Source organism: Rhineura floridana, chromosome 21 (assembly GCF_030035675.1).
Source record: "Rhineura floridana isolate rRhiFlo1 chromosome 21, rRhiFlo1.hap2, whole genome shotgun sequence".
Classification (NCBI taxonomy): Eukaryota; Metazoa; Chordata; class Lepidosauria; order Squamata; family Rhineuridae; genus Rhineura; species Rhineura floridana.
Window position 1 is genome coordinate 9,810,702 of NC_084500.1, and position 21,159 is coordinate 9,831,860.

Consider the following 21,159-nt stretch of genomic DNA (forward strand, 5'->3'; position numbering starts at 1 on the left):
TATATAAATATTTCTTCATACTGTGTCCCAATAAGTATTTGATTTCATACTATGGTTGTAGATTATTTTTTCCTCTACATTTTAGGTGTGCCCTTCTTCCTTGGGGTGGTCATGGTACTCTGTTGTTTTCATCCTGAGGGGAGGATAGGCTGAGAGATGGTGAGTAGCACATGGTCACCCAGTACACTTTATAGCTCATTTCCATTTTGAAAAATTAATTAAAACGATTTACATGCAGGCAAAGTTGATTAAGTAGATCAACACATTTAAAGCACATCCAACTCACATTTAAAGCGCATGACTTCCCCTAAAGAATCCTGGGAAGTGTAGTTTCCCCCTCACAGTTATAGTTCTCACCACCCTTGACAAATGAAAATTCCCATGATTCTGTGGTGGGATTCATGTGCTTCAAATGGGTGTTAAATGTGCTATAAATAAATGGTGTGGATCTGCCCTAGGTATGATGTGCATTCAAGAGTGAATTGCAAAGAAAATTTTAAAAAGATACTTTTTTAAACAGGGGGAGGGTTGTAGCTCATCGGCAGGGCATATGCTTTGCATACAAGGTCCAAAATTCAATTCCTGGAAAAGACTATTGCCTGGAATCCTGGAGAGCCAATGCTAGTCCATGTCATGAGTACTGAGTTAGATGGTACGAAATGGCCTGAGTCAGTATAAGGCAGATTCCTTGGTTCCTAAAAGTGGGAAGAGACTCAAGGGCCACAGTGACTCCAACATTTATTGATGTATTTTTATTTACAACAATTATATACTGCTTTATTGTAAAAAAATCTCAAAGCGGTTTACAGAAAGAATTAAAACAATAAAATTATTGGCAAAAGCGTTAAGGACAGATATTTTAAAAAGTTCAAAATAATAAAACCAACAATGAGTTAAAAACATTTAAAAACACAATAGCTTCCACATGCCTGGAGAGGCTTGCCTCAAGAAAACTGATTTTAGCAGGTGCTAATGTCAATAGGCAAGGAGTTCCAAAGCATAGGTGCTGCCACACAAAAGGACTGATTTCTTACAAGAGCAGAACAAATACTATGTGGCACCCATAACATGGAAAGCACAGCTTGAACTTGGCCTGGTAGCAAATCAACAACCAATGCCGATTTCAGAGCAGAGGTGTAATGTGCTGATAGTGTCTCACTCTTGTCAGCAATCGTGCTGCAGCATTCTGCGTTAACTGAAGTCCCCAGGTCAGGTTGTGCTGCATGGGGATTTCTGTGACCTTGGCTGACTGGCTGCTAGGATTTTTTTAGTTTGGGTTTTTGGTTATGAATACTGACTGGTTGTGGGATGCTGAGTTTTCTGCCTTACTCATAGGAATCTTGTTGTGGTTGGTATGGTATTGCATTTAGGAAAGTGTTACTGCCTTTTGTCTTGTTGTTTTTTCTATTTGCATTTCACTTATCTTTAGCCTCACTCTGTTATAGCCACAGAAGCAACAGCAGTGGTTCCGTGTGCTCAGGGCAACCCCCTTAAAACCACTGGTGATGCTCCTTGTTGGTTGCATGACAGTTTGCCCAATAGTGGTAAAAGAGAATTCGCATATTTGGAAGTGTGGCTGCAACTGTTGTTCCCAAGCTGCTGCCTATGAAAGTAGACCAAACCATGTGTGTTTTCTCTCTGTCCATTATTGCTCACTGGAACTGGGTTGGCTGTCAAAGTGAGTTTATAGCAGCCCACAGGGTAGACAGAAAGGGTAGAGAATCTTCTTACTCATTTCTCAGACCTCTTTCTGAAGGGTCAAATCTGTTAAGAATTTTGGAGCAGCCATGTTAAAAGATATGGGCAGGGCACTGCAGGCAGGGGGTTGCCAACCCTGTTTGGATATGGATGTCTTTGCAGAGGATCCATAGTCAAGGTTTACCAACATCACAATCCATACTATATCTACTCGGAAGTAAGTCTTATTGAGTTCTATGGTGCTTAGTCCATTAGTAAGTGTGTTTAGAATTGCTGCCTTCGAGGACATCCATCTTTACTCCTGAGTGTTCCCATCTAACATCTCCACAACACTAGGCTCCTTTCTTCCTACAATGGCCTTCTGGTGACTGGCCTGGGGGCACTTAAACCCTTCTTGCTGAAAGCAAATGGGCTAGATTAAATGTTCCCTACCCAGGCTTCATATTTTAGCTAAGATTTCTATCTTAATGTCTTAATGTCTTAATGTCCAATCAGAAAAAAAATTTTTTTCCATTGTATGCTCTAAACAACTGTGATTGATGCTTAATGTATCATGCTTAATGGCAGCACTAGGGCCCATCCCTGTGACAGTCCAATCGACTTCCTGTGTAGCTTGGAAGAATTTGGTAACATGTGCCTCTGAGCATATGGTGAGTGGTGGCGACACTTGCAATCAGCCCAAAGAATAGAAAGAAGACACGTGCTGTGCTGATCTTGTTTTAGCAGGGAGGAAGCAACATTATTAAGACAGTTGATATAGTTCAGATGGTCACTTTGAATATGCCTGATTTCCTCTGCAATTTTAGTGAAGTTTCCTATAGGAAATCATTTTCTTTTGTTTCTATTTTTGTGAATATGTGAAGTACAGCAACACTTTGCAAAATGTACACTAAAAAAACTCCAAACATAATAATGGCACTGACTTCTGCAGAATAGTCTCCAGTGGACCTCAGGAGTGTGTCAATTTGCACAAGATAAAACAGTGGGAGGTGAAATATATTCTAACAAAATGCTAGGTGTGCTCTATGTTTTTAATTGACCATGCCCGCCTTGCCTTAAATGAAGTGGTTTAAACATAGCAGGCTGAAAACATGCATCCTCTTTTTCCCAACAGCTAGAGTCATTGCTGAAGTAGCAACATATTGGAATCAGTCTGGTTTTACATCAAACTACAGTTTCAGATTCCACTGTTGATGCACCCAAAATAGAAATAGAACATAACCTCCAATTTGAAACACAAAAGGCTGTCTTCACCATCATGTGACACTGACCAATAAAAAGGCTTTGAAATTAATAAAAATAAATTTGACACAGATTTCTGGGAATTATAATGAGGAAAATAAAATGTTCTAGTTTAGATTCTCTGTACAAACAGTAGTAACACAGAAAAGAAGCAAAGTAAGAAGAACAGCAACAAACATACAAAAATATCATTCTCTATCTTTGGAGATGGCAGGTGTTGCCACCACTCACCATATGCTCAGAGGGACATGTTACCAAATTCTTCCAAGCTACACAGGAAGTGGATTGGATTGTGAAAGACCAACCCAAGTTGTGTTTGCATTTTGACAACTTTGTAGGGCAGTCCAATATCTCAGAGAGGAGTTCAGGTCTCCTGCTCCCCTGGTGCATTCACTATAGCTGCCCAATTTCCCTGCTTTTTAAAGTTTGATAGAAATAGCTGTGGGCTATAGATATGTTCTTAAACTGCAAGGTTTTTTGCCTATTAGTGAATGGTTACTTCTCAAACTGGGCTGAAGTAACTAGCGGGGTACCACAGGGCTCGGTCCTGGGCCCAGTGCTCTTTAACATTTTTATTAATGACTTGGATGAGGAGGTACAGAGCAGGCTTATCAAATTTGCAGATGATACAAAGTTGGGGGGCATAGCTAATATCGTGGAAGACAGAAGCAAAATTCAAAGGGACCTTGATAGGCTGGAGCACTGGGCTGAAAACAGCAGAATGAAATTTAACAGGGATAAATGCAAAGTTCTACACTTAGGAAAAAGAAACCAAATGCACAGTTATAAGATGGGGGATACTTGGCTCAGCAGTACGACATGTGAGAAGGATCTTGGAATTGTCGTTGATCACAAGCTAAATATGAGCCAACAGTGTGATGTGGCTGCAAAAAGGCAAATGCTATATTAGGCTGCATTAACAGAAATATAATTTCCAAATAGGGTGAAGTACTAGTTCCCCTCTATTCCGCACTGGTTAGGCCTCATCTTGAATACTGTGTCCATTTCTGGTCTCCGCACTAGAAGAAGGATGCAGACAAACTGGAACGGGTTCAGAGGAGGGCAACAAAGATGATCAGGGGACTGGAAACAAAGCCCTATGAGGAGAGGCTGAAAGAACTGGGCATGTTTAGCCTGGAGAAGAGAAGACTGAGGGGAGATATGATAGCACTCTTCAAGTACATGAAAAGTTGTCACACGGAGGAGGGCAGGGATCTCTTCTCAATCGTTCCAGAGTGCAGGACACAGAATAATGGGCTCAAGTTGCAGGAAGCCAGATTTCGACTGGACATCAGGAAAAGCTTCCTAACTGTTAGAGCCATACAAAAATGGAACCAATTACCTAGAGAGGTAGTGGGCTTTCCGACATTGGAGGCATTCAAGAGGCAGCTGGACAGCCATCTCTCAGGAATGCTTTGATTTGGATTCCTGCATTGAGCAGGGGGTTGTACTCGATGGCCTTATAGGCCCCTTCCAACTCTACTATTCTATGATTCTATGAGTGTCAGACTAGGACCTGGGAGATCAGGGTTCAAATCCGAGCTCAGCCATGAAGCTTACTGCACCCAGGCTTCTTACAGGCTTTCATCTTAACCTACCTCACAGGGATGTTGTAAGGATAAATTGGGGAGAAGGAAAACCATGTTCGCCACCTTCAGGTCTTTGGGGAAAATGTAGACTATAAATATAATAACTAAATAAGGCAAGGAGTGAGCAAAAACAATGAGTTGTGAGTTTAACATGTGAAGCTGCACATGCTCAGAGTATTTTCTTTCCATTTACCAAGTTTGATAATATGTTTTGTTTGTGTTTTGCTGATAGTTGTGAAACTGCTCATGCTCAGAATATTTTTGTTGTTGTCCACAAAAGCTTATGACCTAATAAATTTGTTAGCCTTGACGAGTTATTTTGTGGACCTTATTTTATGTTCTAGGAAAGGGAGGCTGTATTTTGGAAACTTCACCAAGGGCACAACCACACTAATCTTGCCTTGATTGTTGCACAAGCTTTGTGGATAATCAAGAATGGTACATCTGATGAAGTAGACTCTAGGCCAACAAAGCTTATGCCATAATACATTTTTAAATCTTTATTGTGGTTATGTGCCTTCAAGTCGATTTTGACTTATGGCGACCCTATGAATCAGTGACCTCCAATAGCATCTGTCATGAACCACCCTGTTCAGTTTTTGTAAGTTGAGATCTGTGGCTTCCTTTATGGAATCCATCCATCTCTAGTTTGGCCTTCCTCTTTTTCTACTGTTTTTTCCAATATTATTGTCTTTTCTAGTGAATCATGTCTTCTCATGATGTGTCCAAAATATGATAACCTCAGTCTCATCATTTTAGCTTCTAGTGATAGTTCTGGTTTCATTTGGTCTAATACCCAATTATTTGTCTTTTTTGTGGTCCATGGTATCTGCAAACGTCTCCTCCAACACCAAATTTCAAATGAATTATCTGCTTTTTTCACTGTCCAACTTTCACATCCAGAGGTCATAGTACTGTTATCTTATGTTGCTCCAACTGTACTTTACAGGGTTGTTGTGAGGATAAAAACCTATCAAGCACTTTGCCATCCGTGCCTTAAAGAATAAGAGATTTACAGCACAATCCTATAGCTGTCTATAAAAACGTGAGTCCTGTTGAGCTCAATGGTAACATTTGCATTGTGTATAGTAAGTGTTTTCATAGCCTTATTGTCAGATGAGCTTTCTTAGATTAGACCCCTCCGTGAGCACCAAGTATTTTTAGGCAGCTGCTGAAGAAGGGTCCCACCATGGGTACTGAGACACTCTGCACTGGACGTAACTATTCTCCTCAATCAGATTTTACCTAGTGGCAGGCAGATGTGAGCTGTTGTTATGTTTCCTGCAATGCCCAGAGAGCTACAGCACAAAGGCATTATGGGAAATGTAACATGGGCATATCATCACCATCATTTTATTGTATTTGACTAAAAGCCATCACAACCCGAAAGAATATATGAACGTAATTGTGATTAACCAAACAGAGGTTTTTTATTATATTAACAAAACATTTCAGCTTCCACCTTCATCAGCTGCCAACATACAAATGCTGTTACCAAGGTGGCAGTTATAGAGCTTTGAGGATGGAATGCTCAGAGGGGCTTCATTTGCAGAAGCTAAGTGGTGGTGGTACTGTCCTCCAGGTTCAGGCCATGTGGTGCCAATGTGTCCAGAGAGTAAATCCAAAAGTTCTCCCTTTTGGTCAGTGCTGCTGGATCTGCTGGCATCTCTATTGCTGTAATGGAAAAGCCCAACAGGCTGTGACCCTCAATGTTAAAATGCTTTGCAACTGGTTGCTCCACTTTTTTTGTCAAAATTGCTGACTTGTGGTTCCTGAAGCACGTGCGTAGGTCAGTTGTGGTCTTTCCTACGTATTAGATATGACATCCTGGTCTTTTGCTCTTGATGATGTAAACTATATTGCAGGACCTGCAGGTGATGTTCTGTTTGATGTAATATGCCCTGCCTGTCCTAGAGTGCTTGTAAAAGTGGCTGTCTCCCTGTGGTACACACAGGTGATACAGCGTTTGGAGTGACAAGGATGAGACCCTGGATTGGTGATAGATGGCTTAAGCACAGCTCTCACCAACAGTCTGCGCAAATTAGGAGGTTGGCGAAATGCTATAACAGGAGGCCTGCTGATGGCTCTGGTAAGATGTTCAGAGTTTGCCAGCAATGGGGAGCTCTCCTTGATTGCTCGGTGATAGTTAGGAGGTGCTGGATGGAAATCTACCACAAATGGAATCCGTTGCTCTCTGCTCTTTGACACCTCAGTATGATGGAGGAGGTTTTCTCTGGACAGAATGAAGTCTCGGTGGATGTTGCAATTCATAATATGTGGAGAATATCCTCTTCGAAGAAGGTGTTCTTTAAGTTCACTGATCCTTCTCTGGTATTTATCTTCAGTGTTGCAAATAAGTTTGATTCTCAGAGCTAAGCTATACACAATGTTCTTCTTTATATGCCTAGGATGGCAGAATTTCCAGTTTAAATAGGTGTGGGCATCAGTGGGTTTGCTGTAGAGATCAGTGGCTATTTTGTTGTTTTCAATAGTGAGAAGGACATCCAGAAAAGGGATGTGCGGATAGTCATTTGTACTATTAAATGTAAACTTAATAGAGGGATGGATAGAGTTGATGTAATTTTTAAATTCTTCCGAACTCTCTTTACCATTCGTCCAGACCATAAAGATGTCGTCAATGTATCGCCACCATATAAGTGGTTTGTTGGTGGCCTTTTTGAGGATCTCCTGTTCCAGTTTACCCATGAAGAGATTCGCATATGATGGAGCCATGCGAGTCCCCATAGCTGTGCCTTGTAGTTGCAGGTAGTGTTCTCCATTGAATGTAAAGATGTTACAAGTCAGGACTAGCGTAGCTAAAGTTGTGAGAACCTCTGTTGGAGGATTGTTCATATCTCTGGTGTTAAGGAACTCATTTAAAGCCTGAATCCCATCATTATGTGGTATACTGGTGTAAAGAGATGTGACATCTAAAGTAGCTGAGAGTGAGAGTGAGTCGGAGTTCTGAGGCAATTAGTAAGAAGTCAGGTACATAACAGAATATAGATGAAACCATATGCTTGTGAAACATTTCTTAAGTAATCTTGTTATTTCTAATTCTTAATAAATATTTCTTGGTTAAATAAAAGCCAGATTCCTTCAGCTGGGATACACATATCAGGGGGAATAGCAAAGTAACCAAGGCTGAATAGTTTGTATCGAATGGTGGCAGTGGTGGATTGGAGGAAAGTGTATCCAGTCCCACAGAGGAACCCAGGGCTGTATGCTTCAGAGTCAAGGGGCTGCAGGGGGGTTTACAAATTACCTATACCCATTGACACAAAATATCAGAATAGCCAGGCAGAGACTAGGCACAGTCTATTGGCTAAAAGGGTTACAGAGTGTCGGGTGGTGCTGCCTGGCAGTGGGATCTTTTGAGATTGGTGCTAGTGCTGTAAAGGGTAAGAATAAACCTGACGTTCCTGTCTGCTGGTAGCCACAAAGTGAGAGCTTCACAGGTGGTGCCAGGGAAGGACGTCACATGTCCAGTTTACCCATAAAGAGATTTGCATATGATGGAGCCATGCAAGTCCCCATAGCTGTGCCTTGTAGTTGCAGGTAGTGTTCTCCATTGAATGTAAAGTTGTTACAAGTCAGGACTAGAGTAGCTAAAGTTGTGAGAACCTCTGTTGGAGGATTGTTCATATCTCTGGTGTTAAGGAACTCATTTAAAGCCTGAAACGTTTTATTAATATAATAAAAACCTCTGTTTGGTTAATCACAATTACGTTTAATCAATCAATCCTTTATTTGCTTATGGCCATAGGCCGTTGCAACATGAAACAGCAAAACAGTAATTCTAAAATACATTTAAAATAAGAAGGTAAATCAACAATTTATTCACACATTGAGGTAACATACTTTTCTCTAATCTTTCTGGCAGCAAGAGCAAAATTTGCCACCGCAATAGTAGTTTGGTTATTGTTGTCCATCAAAAGGGCAATTATCAATTCATTAAAAGAAAGACCGCTAGAAAAACAAGGAAGAGGAACCAAAAATTTTCCTCTCGGGTGTATATAGAGAGGACAGAGTAACATATAATGTATTAAGTCCTCAAAGACCATACAACCAAAAAGGCAAAAAAAAATTGCAAACGGAATTCCCTTATATCGGCCCTCTAATATGGCAGTAGGCATGGCTTGGAACCTCAGCTCCGTAAAAGCTTTACGTAATGGAGCGCGGGTCAGAGTAGTAAAATAAGATGGTGGAGCATGGTTAAGTTTTATTTGAGGGAACCACGAGGAAAAAGATTACATTTATATATATATATATTAGGTGATTAACGGAATCCTTATAGGGATCCAGAGCAAGCTTGAGTGAAGTTCTGTTTGTTGCTTTCAAAACTGTCTTATCTATCTATCTATCTATCTATCTATCTATCTATCTATCTATCTATCTATCTATCTATCTATCTATCTATCTATCTATCTATCTATCTATCTATCTATCTATCTATCTATATGAACGTAATTGTGATTAACCAAACAGAGGTTTCAGCTTCCGCTTTCATTAGCTGCCAACATACAAATGCTGTTACCAAGGTGGCAGTTATAGAGCTTGGAGGATGGAATGCTCAGAGGGGCTTCATTTGCAAAAGCTAAGTAGTGGTGGTACTATCCTCCAGGTTCAGGCCATGTGGTGCCAATGTGTCCAGAGAGTATATCCAAAAGTTCTCCTTTTTGGTCAATGCTGCTGGATCTGCTGGCATCTGTATCGCTGTAATGGAAAAGCCCAACAGGCTGTGACCCTCGATGTTAAAATGCTTTGCACTCCACTTTTTTTTGTCAAGATTGCCGACTTGTGGTTCCTGAAGCGCGTGCGTAGGTCAGTTGTGGTCTTTGCTACATATTGTATATGACATCCTGGTCTTTTGCACTCGATGATGTAAACTATATTGCAGGACCTGCAGGTGATGTTCTGTTTGATGTAATACAGTGGTGTCACTAGGGTTGGCGTGACCCGGTGCGGTAACTCATGGTGTCACCCCCATGGACCTCCTCCCGTACCAGACCATACAGAATCCCTAGTAATGTTTTTTGTATTAATGTTACTTGTAAATCGTAATTCCCGTATATCACTGGAAGAGTTCCATATACATCCCAATTCCAAAGAAAAGGGATCCCAGGGATTGCAGTAATTATTGAACTATTGCCTTCATATCCCATTCAAGTAAAGTAATGCTCAAGATTCTACAACAAAGGCTCTTACCATATATGGAGTGAGAAATGCCAGACGTTCAATCTGCATTTAGAAAGGGAAGAGGTACCAGAGATCATATCACAAACATACGTTGGATAATGGAACGGACCAAAGAATTACAGAAGAAAATCACCTTTTGACTGTGTAGATCATGAAAAACTATGGAATGCTTAAAAAGAAATGGGGGTGCCACAGCATCTGATTGTCCTGATGTGCAACCTATACTCTGGACAAGAGGCAACTGTAAGGACAGAAAATGGACAAACTGATTGGTTCCCAATTGGAAAGGGTGTGTGACAGGGATGCATTTCATCACCCTATTTGTTTAATCTATATGCAGAACATATCATGCGGAAAGCGGGATTAGACCAAGATGAAGTAGGTGTGAAAATTGGAGGGAGAAATATCAATAATTTAAGATATTCAACCATACTACTAGCAGAAACCAGTAATGATTTGAAATGAATGCTGATGAAAGTTAAAGAGGAAAGCACAAAAGCACAAGTACAGATGAACTTCAATAAGACTAAAGTAATGACAACAGAAGATTTATGTAACTTTAAAGTTGACAAGGACACTGAACTTGTCAAGGATTATCAATACTTTGGCACAGTCATTAACCCAAATGGAGACAATAGTCAAGAAATTAGAAGGTGGCTAGGACTGGGGAGGGCAGCTATGAGAGAACTAGAAAAGGTCCTCAAATGCAAAGATGTATCACTGAACACTAAAGTCAAGAAAATTCAGACCATGGTATTCCCGATCTCTATGTATGGATGTGAAAGTTGGACAGTGAAAAAAAGTGGGTAAGAGAAAAATCAACTCATCTGAAATGTGTTGTTGGAGGAGAGCTTTGCACATACTGTGAAAAAGACAAATAATTGGGTGTTAGAACAAATTAAACCAGAACCATCACTAGAAGCTAAAATGATGAAACTGAGGTTATCATACTTTGGACACATCATGAGAAGACATGATTCACTAGAAAAGATAATGCTGGGAACAACAGGAGGGAGTAGAAAAAGAGGAAGACCAAACAAGAGTTGGATTGACTCCATAAAGGAAACCACAGACCTGAACTTACAAGATCTGAACAGGGTGGTTCATGACAGATGCTCTTGGAGGTCATTGATTCATAGGATTGTCATAGGTCGTAATCAACTTGAAGGCACATAACAACAACAAGGCTGAGGTCCTAGAAAGTAAATGGTTGAGGTCTCCTGAAATGAAAACAGATGGTGAACAAGAACACCAAGAATGCGATGACACCCACAAAAACATTATTTCAGATTGCACTTCGGGGTCCACACTTATACTGATCTTACTTTTCAGTGCAAACTGATCTTTTATTTTTTTTATCAGATTATCATATCAGGAAAAAGTGTCAAAATTGGGGGGAAAGTATGGGCTGGCTTTGGATGGGGATGGTGTTGAGGACAACATGAAAACATGCACACATGGGTAGCATCAAATATACACTAAACTGCGGTGTGTATACACCTGGAGAAGGGCTGTATTATACTTCAGGTATGAGTTCAAAAGGAGATTCGAGACGGATCCTCCTCTTAGGAAGCAGGCTGGAGGCTGACCTCTACCACCCATCAGCTGCTGTAAAAGAGTTCTAGAAGAATCTCTTTCAATGGCTTGGGATCATCCTACCTCCCCGCCCCCTTTCTTTTTTCCAATAGAATAATAAAGCAGATCTGGGCGAAAGCATCCTGCTTTTCAGAATTGCCTGAGGCATCAAAAGAAAGTCTGGAAAGTCTCATTCACCAATAGCTACATGGACGGGGAACTGCTGAGCCTGTGGAAAGTGGTTTGTGTGTTCAGCTACTTGCCTTATTAGCAAGCATATTACTATGCAAATGTGGTCAAAGAGGGAAAATACCAGTGGCACTCACTTGGGGAAGATTCCATCGTAGGACTGAACCTTTGTGATATTACCAGAATTAACTGGTGTGCCTCCCAAATAATGTTGTGAAGTCGATTGGGGAAAAACTGTCCCTCCAATTTTTTCCAGTTCATCCACAATATGGCAAAAGAACTTTCCCCCAAAAATGTTCCAGTTTCCACATCTCTACTCCCAAGAGTGCTGTAGAATCCTTGAAGTTTCACTGGTTTACTACTGTAGTAAGCTATCTAAGTCAGGTAAATAATGTGTTAAGTACAAACATAAGGAGTTCTGATCAGACCTGCATCTATCTAGTCCAGCACTATGTTTACCACAAAAGCTGATCAGGTGTCTCCGGGAAGCTCACCCTCAGGACATGAGTGCAATAGAACTGCTTTTGTTCCTCAACAATACCACCTCTGAATCTGGAGGTTCTAGTCCTCATGACTTATAACCGCGGATATATATTTTCCTCCATGAATTCGTCTAATCCTCATTTAAACCTATCTAAACTTGTAGTCACAATTACATCTTGCAACAGGCATCAAAAGGGCAAGTCTCAATAAAACAGACCACCCCCAGATTGTTGGAGGGTCCTGATCTAATTCCCAAAATAGAGCCTCCCCTCCCACAGATAGAAAAGCATGAAATGAGGTGCCTCAAAGGAAGCATTGTGGTATCTTAAGTTTAAGGCATAAAAGTTTATTGTGGCATAAGCTTTTATGGATTACCAAAAAAACCCAACCTTCTGAGCACCTGTTGTTTCACAACTTACAGCAAAAACAAAAACAAAACTAGTCTCCCAACTTTAATAAAGAAAAAGATAATACTCTGAGCACATGCACTTTCTTTTTTTTTTTTTACAATAATTTTTTATTCAAATTTTCATAAAACATACAAAACAAAATCTTAAAACATTCAAAGACAAAAAACAAAACAAAACAAAAATGATTAAACAAAAAAATAAAATGTTGACTTCCCATTTGTCGCAGATCAAATCAGTTGTAGGTCTACAATATATAACAATCCTGTCTCTTAAATTATATTATAAAATCACTTTCCTCCAGTAGTTATCTTAATTAATCATCAAATCTCATAAACATTACTTTATTCTTTCCACAAAAGGTCACAGAGAGGTTTCAATTCTTTAAGAAATATATCTATCAATTTTTCTCCAAATAAACATGTCGATTAATCCATCTCGTTAATAATAATAATAATCTTATTGTCATAACCATAGTCCAAATAAACATATCGATTAATCCATCTCATCAAAATCTGTTAGGTCCAATAATTTCAATAGCCATTATTCCATTATCCATATTAATTCCATCTTCCATCTTCAATAGTCCTGTTAAGTCCAGTAATTTCAGTGTCCAATCTTCCATTATCAGTATTCCATAATAATCTTGCTGTCATAGCCATAGTCATATAATAAGAGTCTGATGGGAATTTCCTCTATCCCAAATATTTTCTTGCCATCAATTCTGAATAAGTTGCTGAAATATTGTTGTAAAGTCATATCTGTGTTCTTCTTTTTTACAAAATGCACTGGCTCATCTCTTGAGAGTTTTTCCATTGTCACATGGCTGCAGTTAATTCCATAGATTTTCTCTATATCAAGCTCCATCACGTCATTCCAGTCCAGAAGATTATCCAAGCCATTGATAACTTTATCTCTAATATCTTCATTAATTTCTTCAGAGATAACGTTAAACTCCAAACAGTAGATTTTATTTCTAATATCCATAAACTCCAGATCTTTTTCCAATTCCACATTTGTTCCAATCTCCAGGGCTTGTATCTTCCCTTTATTTTTTCTTTTCTCATCTCTGATCTCATTCTCCTCTCTCACAGGATCCCCTATTTCTTTAAGCTCCTGCGTCATTTTGCTCAGTTCAATTTTCAGCTCCTTACTGCCCTGTCGCAGGGTTTGCTTCGTTATCTCAATCTCATCCATTATTTTCTGAAACATAATTACTTCCAGATTCTCAGCCACTTTCTTGATTGCCATTTTTAAAACCACGAAAACAAAACAAAACAAAAATAAAGAAGAACCACTTCTTATTTCAGCAACAATTGGGTTAATATTCCAGACTTGATGACATCACAGTACAAACAGAGCAGCCTGCCTTATCTCTCTATGTTCAAGAATACAAAACAAATTTAGTTCCCAGCATCAAAACAGTTAGTGGCATCGTGAAGAAGCAGATTCGTCAAAATAAAATAGACCAAAAAGAGAATAGTCCCAGACAATATAATGTTCCTCGGAATAGAAATCCCTCTTCTGTTTATATCTTTAGAATGCACTTCCAGGACAGCTTTTTGCAATAGAAACAGAGATAAGCTGTTAATTTCGTGAATAACAGAGAAGAGTTATAGCTCACCCAGAAGTTCTTTAAAGCTGATTCATTTGATAAATCTCTTTTTGCTGCAACAATTTAAACCAAGTAAAAAAAATAATAGAAAGAAGGGTGCTTGCCTGTTAGTCCGTTTTCTCTTTGAAGAAAAGATAAACGTATCGCATTAATCAGATAGAGCTTGTTCGGAAGTCCGTCCGGCATTGCTGGCTGGACCTTTTCTCATAAATTAATGAAATCCAGTCCTCCCAACAAAAACAGGCTTTTGAGGTTGATCTCTACGTTTCTCCCTGCCCGGGAGAAATTTCATCAGTCAAAAAAAAATGTTCTGACTGATTTATATCTGAATAAGCTTCTTTTGAGGCGGGAGCCCGTCTCAAAAGCAGGCACAAGCGAAGTCACCCTTCCCGGAAGTCCCGCACATGCACTTTCCATTTTAAGCTCACTTAATTATTCATTGTTCTTGCTCACTTCCTGCCTTCCCCATTGAAGACCACCATAGTTACTGTTTGGGATCGCGTCCTCGCCCAGCTCCTACATGGCGCGCGTGCACTCGCTCGCCCGCCTACTGCTCTCTGTGCCCCCTTGGCATGAGAAGCAGGCCTAGGAATGCCAGCATGCCTCCCTCGCCCCACTGACACTGCTCCCGGTCTCGCCCGCCTGCCTGCGTGCGGCCTGCCTGCCTTCCTCCGAGGGGAAGGAGTTGGCTGCTTTGACGCCGGCCTGGAGCGCTTCTCGGCTCCTTTGCAGGGCAACGGCGCCCTGCCTCATGACGGGGGCGGCTCTGGGTGTCACCCCTCTCATGGTGTCACCCGGGTGTGGTCCACACACCCCGCACCCACCTAGTGACGCCTCTGATGTAATGTGTCCTGCCTGTCCTAGTGCTTGTAAAAGTGGCTGTCTCCCTGAGGTACACACAGGTGATACAGTGTGTGGAGTGACAAGGATGAGACCCTGGATTGGTGATAGGTGGCTTAAGCACAGCTCTCACCAATAGTCTGCGCAAATTAGGAGGTTGGAGAAATGCTATAACAGGAGGCCTGCTGATGGCTCTAGTAAGATGTTCAGAGTTTGCCAGCAATGGGTAGCTCTCCCTGATTGCTCGGTGATAGTTAGGATATATATACACAAAACCAAAGTACAAACAAATTCAATTTAATGAGTCCCCTGTACAGTCCACTGCGATTGTGTTCAAGGTATTTGCCCAAATGTGTTTTGCTACCTTAGTGAACAGAGCTGTTTTATATGTAACATATGGGTCACAATCTGACAGTAACCAACAAACTTTCACATAAGGAGTCTCGCCCTGTAAAGCTGTCAAAATCTGTCCCAGGAATCTCTCTCTAGGGGTCTGATATAGGTGGCAAAATAGTAGGTAGTGAGGGATATCCTCTACCTCTCCCCCACGGTAAGTTTCTTGGGGTTTGCCTATATCTTCCATCCAAAACGGCCGAGGGCATAGTTTGAAAACATAGTTCTGTAAATGCAACTCTCAGGGAGGAGAACATTTGCATTAGGCTCTTTCGTGGTTTGATTTCAACCAACAATACCAGTGGGAGAAATTTGATAATTTGATTACATCTAAATCCTGATTGTTATCCAGCCTGCATAACCAGTCTCTCAGTTTATTTTTAAGTCCAGGGATAATAAAAAAAAGTCCAGTGGGAGGTTTTTAGAAATCAGTAGCTCTTGGCATGACTTGGCCCAACCGCCTTTCCTCCATTGCTCTCTCAGGCATAACTTTGGAAGACGGTCTTCTGTCATGTCCAGGACCCTCTTGTAATATAGAAGGGCTGCCTTCTGGGCCCTAGCTTTAACCAAAACCATGCCTGTCTCTGTCCTGATAAACGGGGCTGGGGTCCCTGGATGTACTGCCAATAAGTATCTCAAAAAATTATTTTGGCAAACTTCCAGCTCCTTCAAGTTGTTCTGCCTTATTCCTCAAATCTCAATACCATATTGGATTTGGGGAACCTCCTTCCCAAGGAACACTTTCAGTGCAGGGTTAACCAACCTGCCTCCCCTAGAGTAAAAAAAATTGAGGATAGCTCGAGTAGTTCTCTGCACTGTCATTTTAACATTCCGTAGATGAGTGTTCCAAAATGTTTCTCATCAAAATATACTCCCAGATATTTAAAGTAGGAAACCTGTTCTATCTTATTACCACCTAAGACCCAGTTGCTCTTGGGGGGATGTCTGCCAAAAACCATCACTTTAGATTTAGCATAATTAATTACAAGCATGGGCATATCACAGCCACCCACTGTAGACTGCAGTGTTCCTGCTGCTTGCTGTTGTCCACTGGTGGCAGGCCAGTAAAGCCCACCTGGAGGGCACTGGTGGCTGGTGCCCGTTGGGACTAGTAGTAGGGTGGAATGCAGGGATATCAACAGTAGGTGGAGCTAGAGCCAACAGCAGAAGTGGTGCCTGGTGCCCACTGGCACTGGTGGGGAGGGCAAGGAGCATAGCAATAGGTGGAGCCAGCGCCAATAATAGACAGAGCCAACTAATTCTAGTTTTGCCTGCATCCTCTTCTGAGTTCAGTAACTGAGTTCACAACTGAGATTAAGGAGAAAGAAGCTGACAGTCAGTACTATCCCCTTGAAAGAAGGAAGGCAGGCAGTTGGGGGCTGGCTGAGGGCAGTCTGTGCTTGAAGGGGTTCACCCTAATGGACAAGCTTCCACTGGATATCAGGAGGCCCGGGTAGGTCAGGGAGCCACTAGACAGCACTCTGGAAGCCTTTGAACAGGCAGCTGGCCTGGGTGTGCCTCAGATTTATGTCTCCAGTGCTGCAACAGCCAGGTTGGCAGTGCTGCCTGCTTGGCAATGACCCGTGATGACAAGGCCTTCTCGGTGGTGGTTCCCCATTTGTGGAATGCCCTCTCTGGTGAGGTGCATCTGTCTTCCTCATTATTAACATTCAAGGGGAATTTAAAAACATTCCGCTTCAACCAAGGAATTTGATGATTAAAATATACTGTTCCGGCAACGTTGAAATTATTAGTTGTCTGTTGTAAATGTATTCTTAATATTTTTAGATGTTTAAGTATGTTTTATTTTAATTGTATTGAATTGTATCAAATGTTATTCCTACTCAGAGTAGACCCATTGAAATGGCTAGACAGGACTAGCTTAGGTATATTAATTTCAATGGGTCTACTCTGAGTAGGACTAACACTGGCACTGAAATTAACATTTGATGGGTCAAAATTAATAGCTGGCACATTTTCTCCAGCAACTTAGAATCCTCTTTTGACTTGTAGCCCTTCAGCCCTTCAGCTGTAAGAAGGAGAAAGCCACTACAAAAGCACCCTCATACTAACCCCTGGGTTTGGCTGGGTTTGGCGCAACTCACCTGTAGGACTCCTGCTCATGATCACTGGAGTTGCTGCAGATGCCAGAACTGGATTCTCATTACTTTGGGAAGGGCTGTAGACAAAGACATCTTGCTTGAACGGCGAAGCTGTGGAAGGCTGGCTGCTCTGTTGGGAGAGTGAAATGGAGAGAGTTGGGTCATGGTGCAGGCTGTTTAACAGTGCAGCAGGCAACCTCAGAAGGTGGCGGGCTGTAAGGAGGTTTTCAGCTGAGGTGGATGTTATAGTAGCAGACGAGGATGAAACTTTTGAAAAGCAAATTGCCAACGTTTCAAGGAAGCATGATGGGGGACTTCAATTACCCCAGTATCTGTTGGGAGATAAATTCTGGCAAACGCGGCCTCTCCTACAGAAAATGGAGGAAGGAACTAGAGGATCAGCTATCCGTGACTTGATTCTAACCCATAAAGATGATTTAGTGAATGAACAGGCAGTTACAGGAACTCTGGGGGAACCACCCTATGAGAGAGTTCTTGATTTCAAAGGAATCAAAAGCTGAGAGTAGCCATGCGCATACCCTGGACTTCAGGAAAGCCAATTATAATAAAACTCAGAACAATGATAAGTAATGGCAAGCATGGCAAGCAACCCTAATGAGAAAAGGAATCCAAGGCGGGTGGGAGGTTCTAAAAAAAGGAAATTCTAAAGGCACAATTGCAAACAATTCCAACAAGGAAAAAAGGTGGAAGACAGCAGAAAAAGTAAATGTGGCTTCACAAAAAGCTTAGAGATGACCTGAAAACAAAAAAGGACATACATAGGAAGTGGAAGGAAGGCCAGACCATAAAGGAAGAGTATAGACAAGTAGCATAGAATTGCAGGGATGGCATCAGGAAGGTTAAAGCTGAGAATGAGCGCAGGTTAACGAGGGATACTAAGAGCAACAAAAAAGCTTTCTTCAGGTACATGCATAGTAAAAGACACAGGAAAGATATGATGTTTCAGTTACTCAATGAGGATGGCAAAATGGTAACAGATGACAATGAAAAGGTAGAACTGTTCAATTCCTACTTTGGCTATGATCCTCCTTGCAAATTCCTATGACCCTCTTGGCAAATGTGAAGTGCAAGTTGAAGGGGCAGGATTGCAGCTTGAGATTGATGCACAAATGGTCAAGGAATTCCTTATTACTTTGAACGAGTTCAGGTCTCCAGGGCTGGTGAACTGCATCCTAGAAGGAACTGGCTAAAGAACTCTCAGAACCATTTTTATTATCTTTGCAAAATCATGCAGGAAGGGTGAAGTGCTGGATGACTGGAGGAGGGCTAATGTTGTCCCTATCTTCAAAAAGGGCAGAAAGAAGGAACCTGGGAACTACAACCCAGTCAGTCGGACATCATTCCCTGGGAAAATTCTGGAGCAGATTATAAAGCAGTCAATCTGTAAGCACCTTGAAAACAATGCAATGACTACTAGAAGCCAATATGGATGCATCAAAAACAAATCCTGCCAGAGTTATCTTATCTCATTTTTTGATCGGGTAATCTCCCTGGAAGACTGCAGGAATGCTGTGGACATAATATATCTCAACTTCAGCAAAGCCTTTGACAAAGTGCCCCATGATATTCTGATTAGCAATGTCGGGATGCTAAAAAGGAGCACATTGCTAAGAACATAAAAACCAACAAAAATATTTAAATACACTCAAAGCAGGAGACCATTTAGGGAGGTGATTGGACCCTTGCATGATAAGACGGTCAAAGGTGTACTAATGCATGATAAGGAGACTGCAGAGAAGCTAAATGAATTTTTTTGCATCTGTCTTCACAGTAGAGAGTGCTCAGCGGTTTGCTCAGTTTCTGTTTGCACTGGCTCAGCCTCTTTTATGCTTAAATTATTATGCCACACACCTGGTGGCAGCCATTTTGTGATCTGCCACACACCCATGGCAGCCATTTTGTGACTGCCACCTACAGGACTTTTTTCACAATTCCAAATGTGCCCACTGGTCCAAAAAGACAAGATTGGCTGGAGAGGCAGAAATGAGGACATGCTGAAGAAGATGGAGAATACAATGGAGGCTACTGGGGACATCCTGGTTTATGCAAAAGATTAACAGGCTACCTGAGATCTAATAGCTACTATCAAGATGAAGAAGAAAAAAGGCCATGATTTACCAGGCTTTCGTACTCTTCCATGTTTTCACTCTCCCCTGCTGTGCTACCGAAGCTGCTGGTACTAGAGGATGAACGGGAGATATTTGACCTTCCATTCTCTTTGAGTTTAATAAATGGCCTGGCAGTCAAATGAGAAGAAAGAGGAAAATTAAAACCTGGTGGTGGGACTCTATAAATTCTCCCTACCTGGATTTCTCCCTGCCTCCCCCCCCCCGGTTTTTGGGGTTGTGAAATACCCTGATCTTCTTCCCAAAGCCCATCTAATCTGCCCCCCTTTATTCTTTTTTTTTTAATCTCCAGAATTTAGGGTGTATCCAAATTAGTTTTACTCAGAGCAGAACAATGAAATTAATGGACACAGATTAGTCATAAGTAACGGACACAATGTGTGCATTTTGGGGCAATTTTCACATTGCACTTTTTCTCTTCAAATAGGATCTACAGCAAGTGCCCATGAATATTGATTCAATCCCGGCACAAAGGAATTCTGATGTAACTATGAGATCTCATCAAGATTCCTTTTGTTCCTGCTAAGCTGGTACGCACCAGCAACTTGTAGGGGAGAGGCTCAAAACTGAACTGCAGCAAACTGTGCAAGTTCCAGTCCTGGAAACAAAACTGATGATAACCTAGATGGCTGTCTGCCAAAAGCAGCATCCTGTCCATATATTACCCTCCATGTGAACATGAGGAGAGGAGAGCAGCATTGCCAGGGGTGTGCAACCTCTGGCCTGGGGCCCAAATCCAAGCTTCTCTGGCCTTTGAGATTTTCCCCAGGCCACACCCTTTCATCTATCTGGAATATATCTGTGTTTTCTGGTAATGTCTTTTGCTTGTCTGAACGGAAGATAGAAAGGTGTGTGTGACTTTGTGTGGAAGCTAGCCTACTGTATAAAGGTAAAATTTCTGTTTGTTGCTCTGCCCAATTTTTGCCTCTGCCCCCCCCGGCATGTGGACTGCAGAAGATTGCCCAGAAGGAAATGTGGCTCTTGGGCTGGAAAAGTTTCCCCACCTAGCCATGCCCCTGATGTGTGTGTTCACTTGAACATACAATAGGGCTCCCTCTGTGTTAACATCACCTGTACACCCCCCTGCTATTCAAATACCACCATGCCCATCTAGTAGAAAAAGGAGGGCCTTAACACATCAAGGCCACATTTACATTTAAAGCACTATCATACCACTTAACAGTCATGGCTTCCCCCATAGAAATCTGGGAACTATAGTCTATCCCTATATGGCACTCTTAACAAACTACAATTCCCAGGATCCTTTGGGGAAGCAATGTGCTTTAAATGCACTTTCAATGTATAGTGTGGATGTGACCTCTGTATGCTTAGTTCTATTTACCTCTCTTTGTTGGGACAGATTTCCGGAGAGCTTGGGTTTGAGGAGGCTTCTGACTTGATTTCTTGGGAGGAATGTCCTCCTTCAGGGGTTTTAGGCGTTCCTGAGCCACTATCGCTACAAAGGGAATAAAACACTAAATGGAGCATATCTTTAAATAAACTTTACAGACAGCATTTGGTTCTGGCAGTTCTCAAATTTGGTGTAAGGTGGACTTAGGTTTGTATGCTACAGGTGGCCAGAGAGGCCCTGCAAGCAGCACAAGTCCTCCCTGCATCTTGGGGATATATATTATTTGTTTATTTGTTTTATTTATATCCCACCCTTCCTCCTAGTAGGGC

General features: G+C 41.5%; 1 protein-coding gene across 9 annotated transcripts in view; it reads right to left on the minus strand.

The window, feature by feature from the left end:
* Window positions 1-21,159, minus strand: part of RAP1GAP2 (RAP1 GTPase activating protein 2) — a 335,084-nt gene that overhangs the window by 22,255 nt on the left and 291,670 nt on the right. For all 9 annotated transcript variants that reach the window (XM_061604666.1, XM_061604671.1, XM_061604669.1 and 6 more), the window contains 3 exons: window positions 20,822-20,935; window positions 19,472-19,589; window positions 17,336-17,462 (listed from right to left, as the gene is read on the minus strand). In XM_061604666.1, the coding sequence (XP_061460650.1) occupies window positions 17,336-17,462; window positions 19,472-19,589; window positions 20,822-20,935 (359 nt within the window). The remainder of the gene's footprint in view (window positions 1-17,335; window positions 17,463-19,471; window positions 19,590-20,821; window positions 20,936-21,159) is intronic.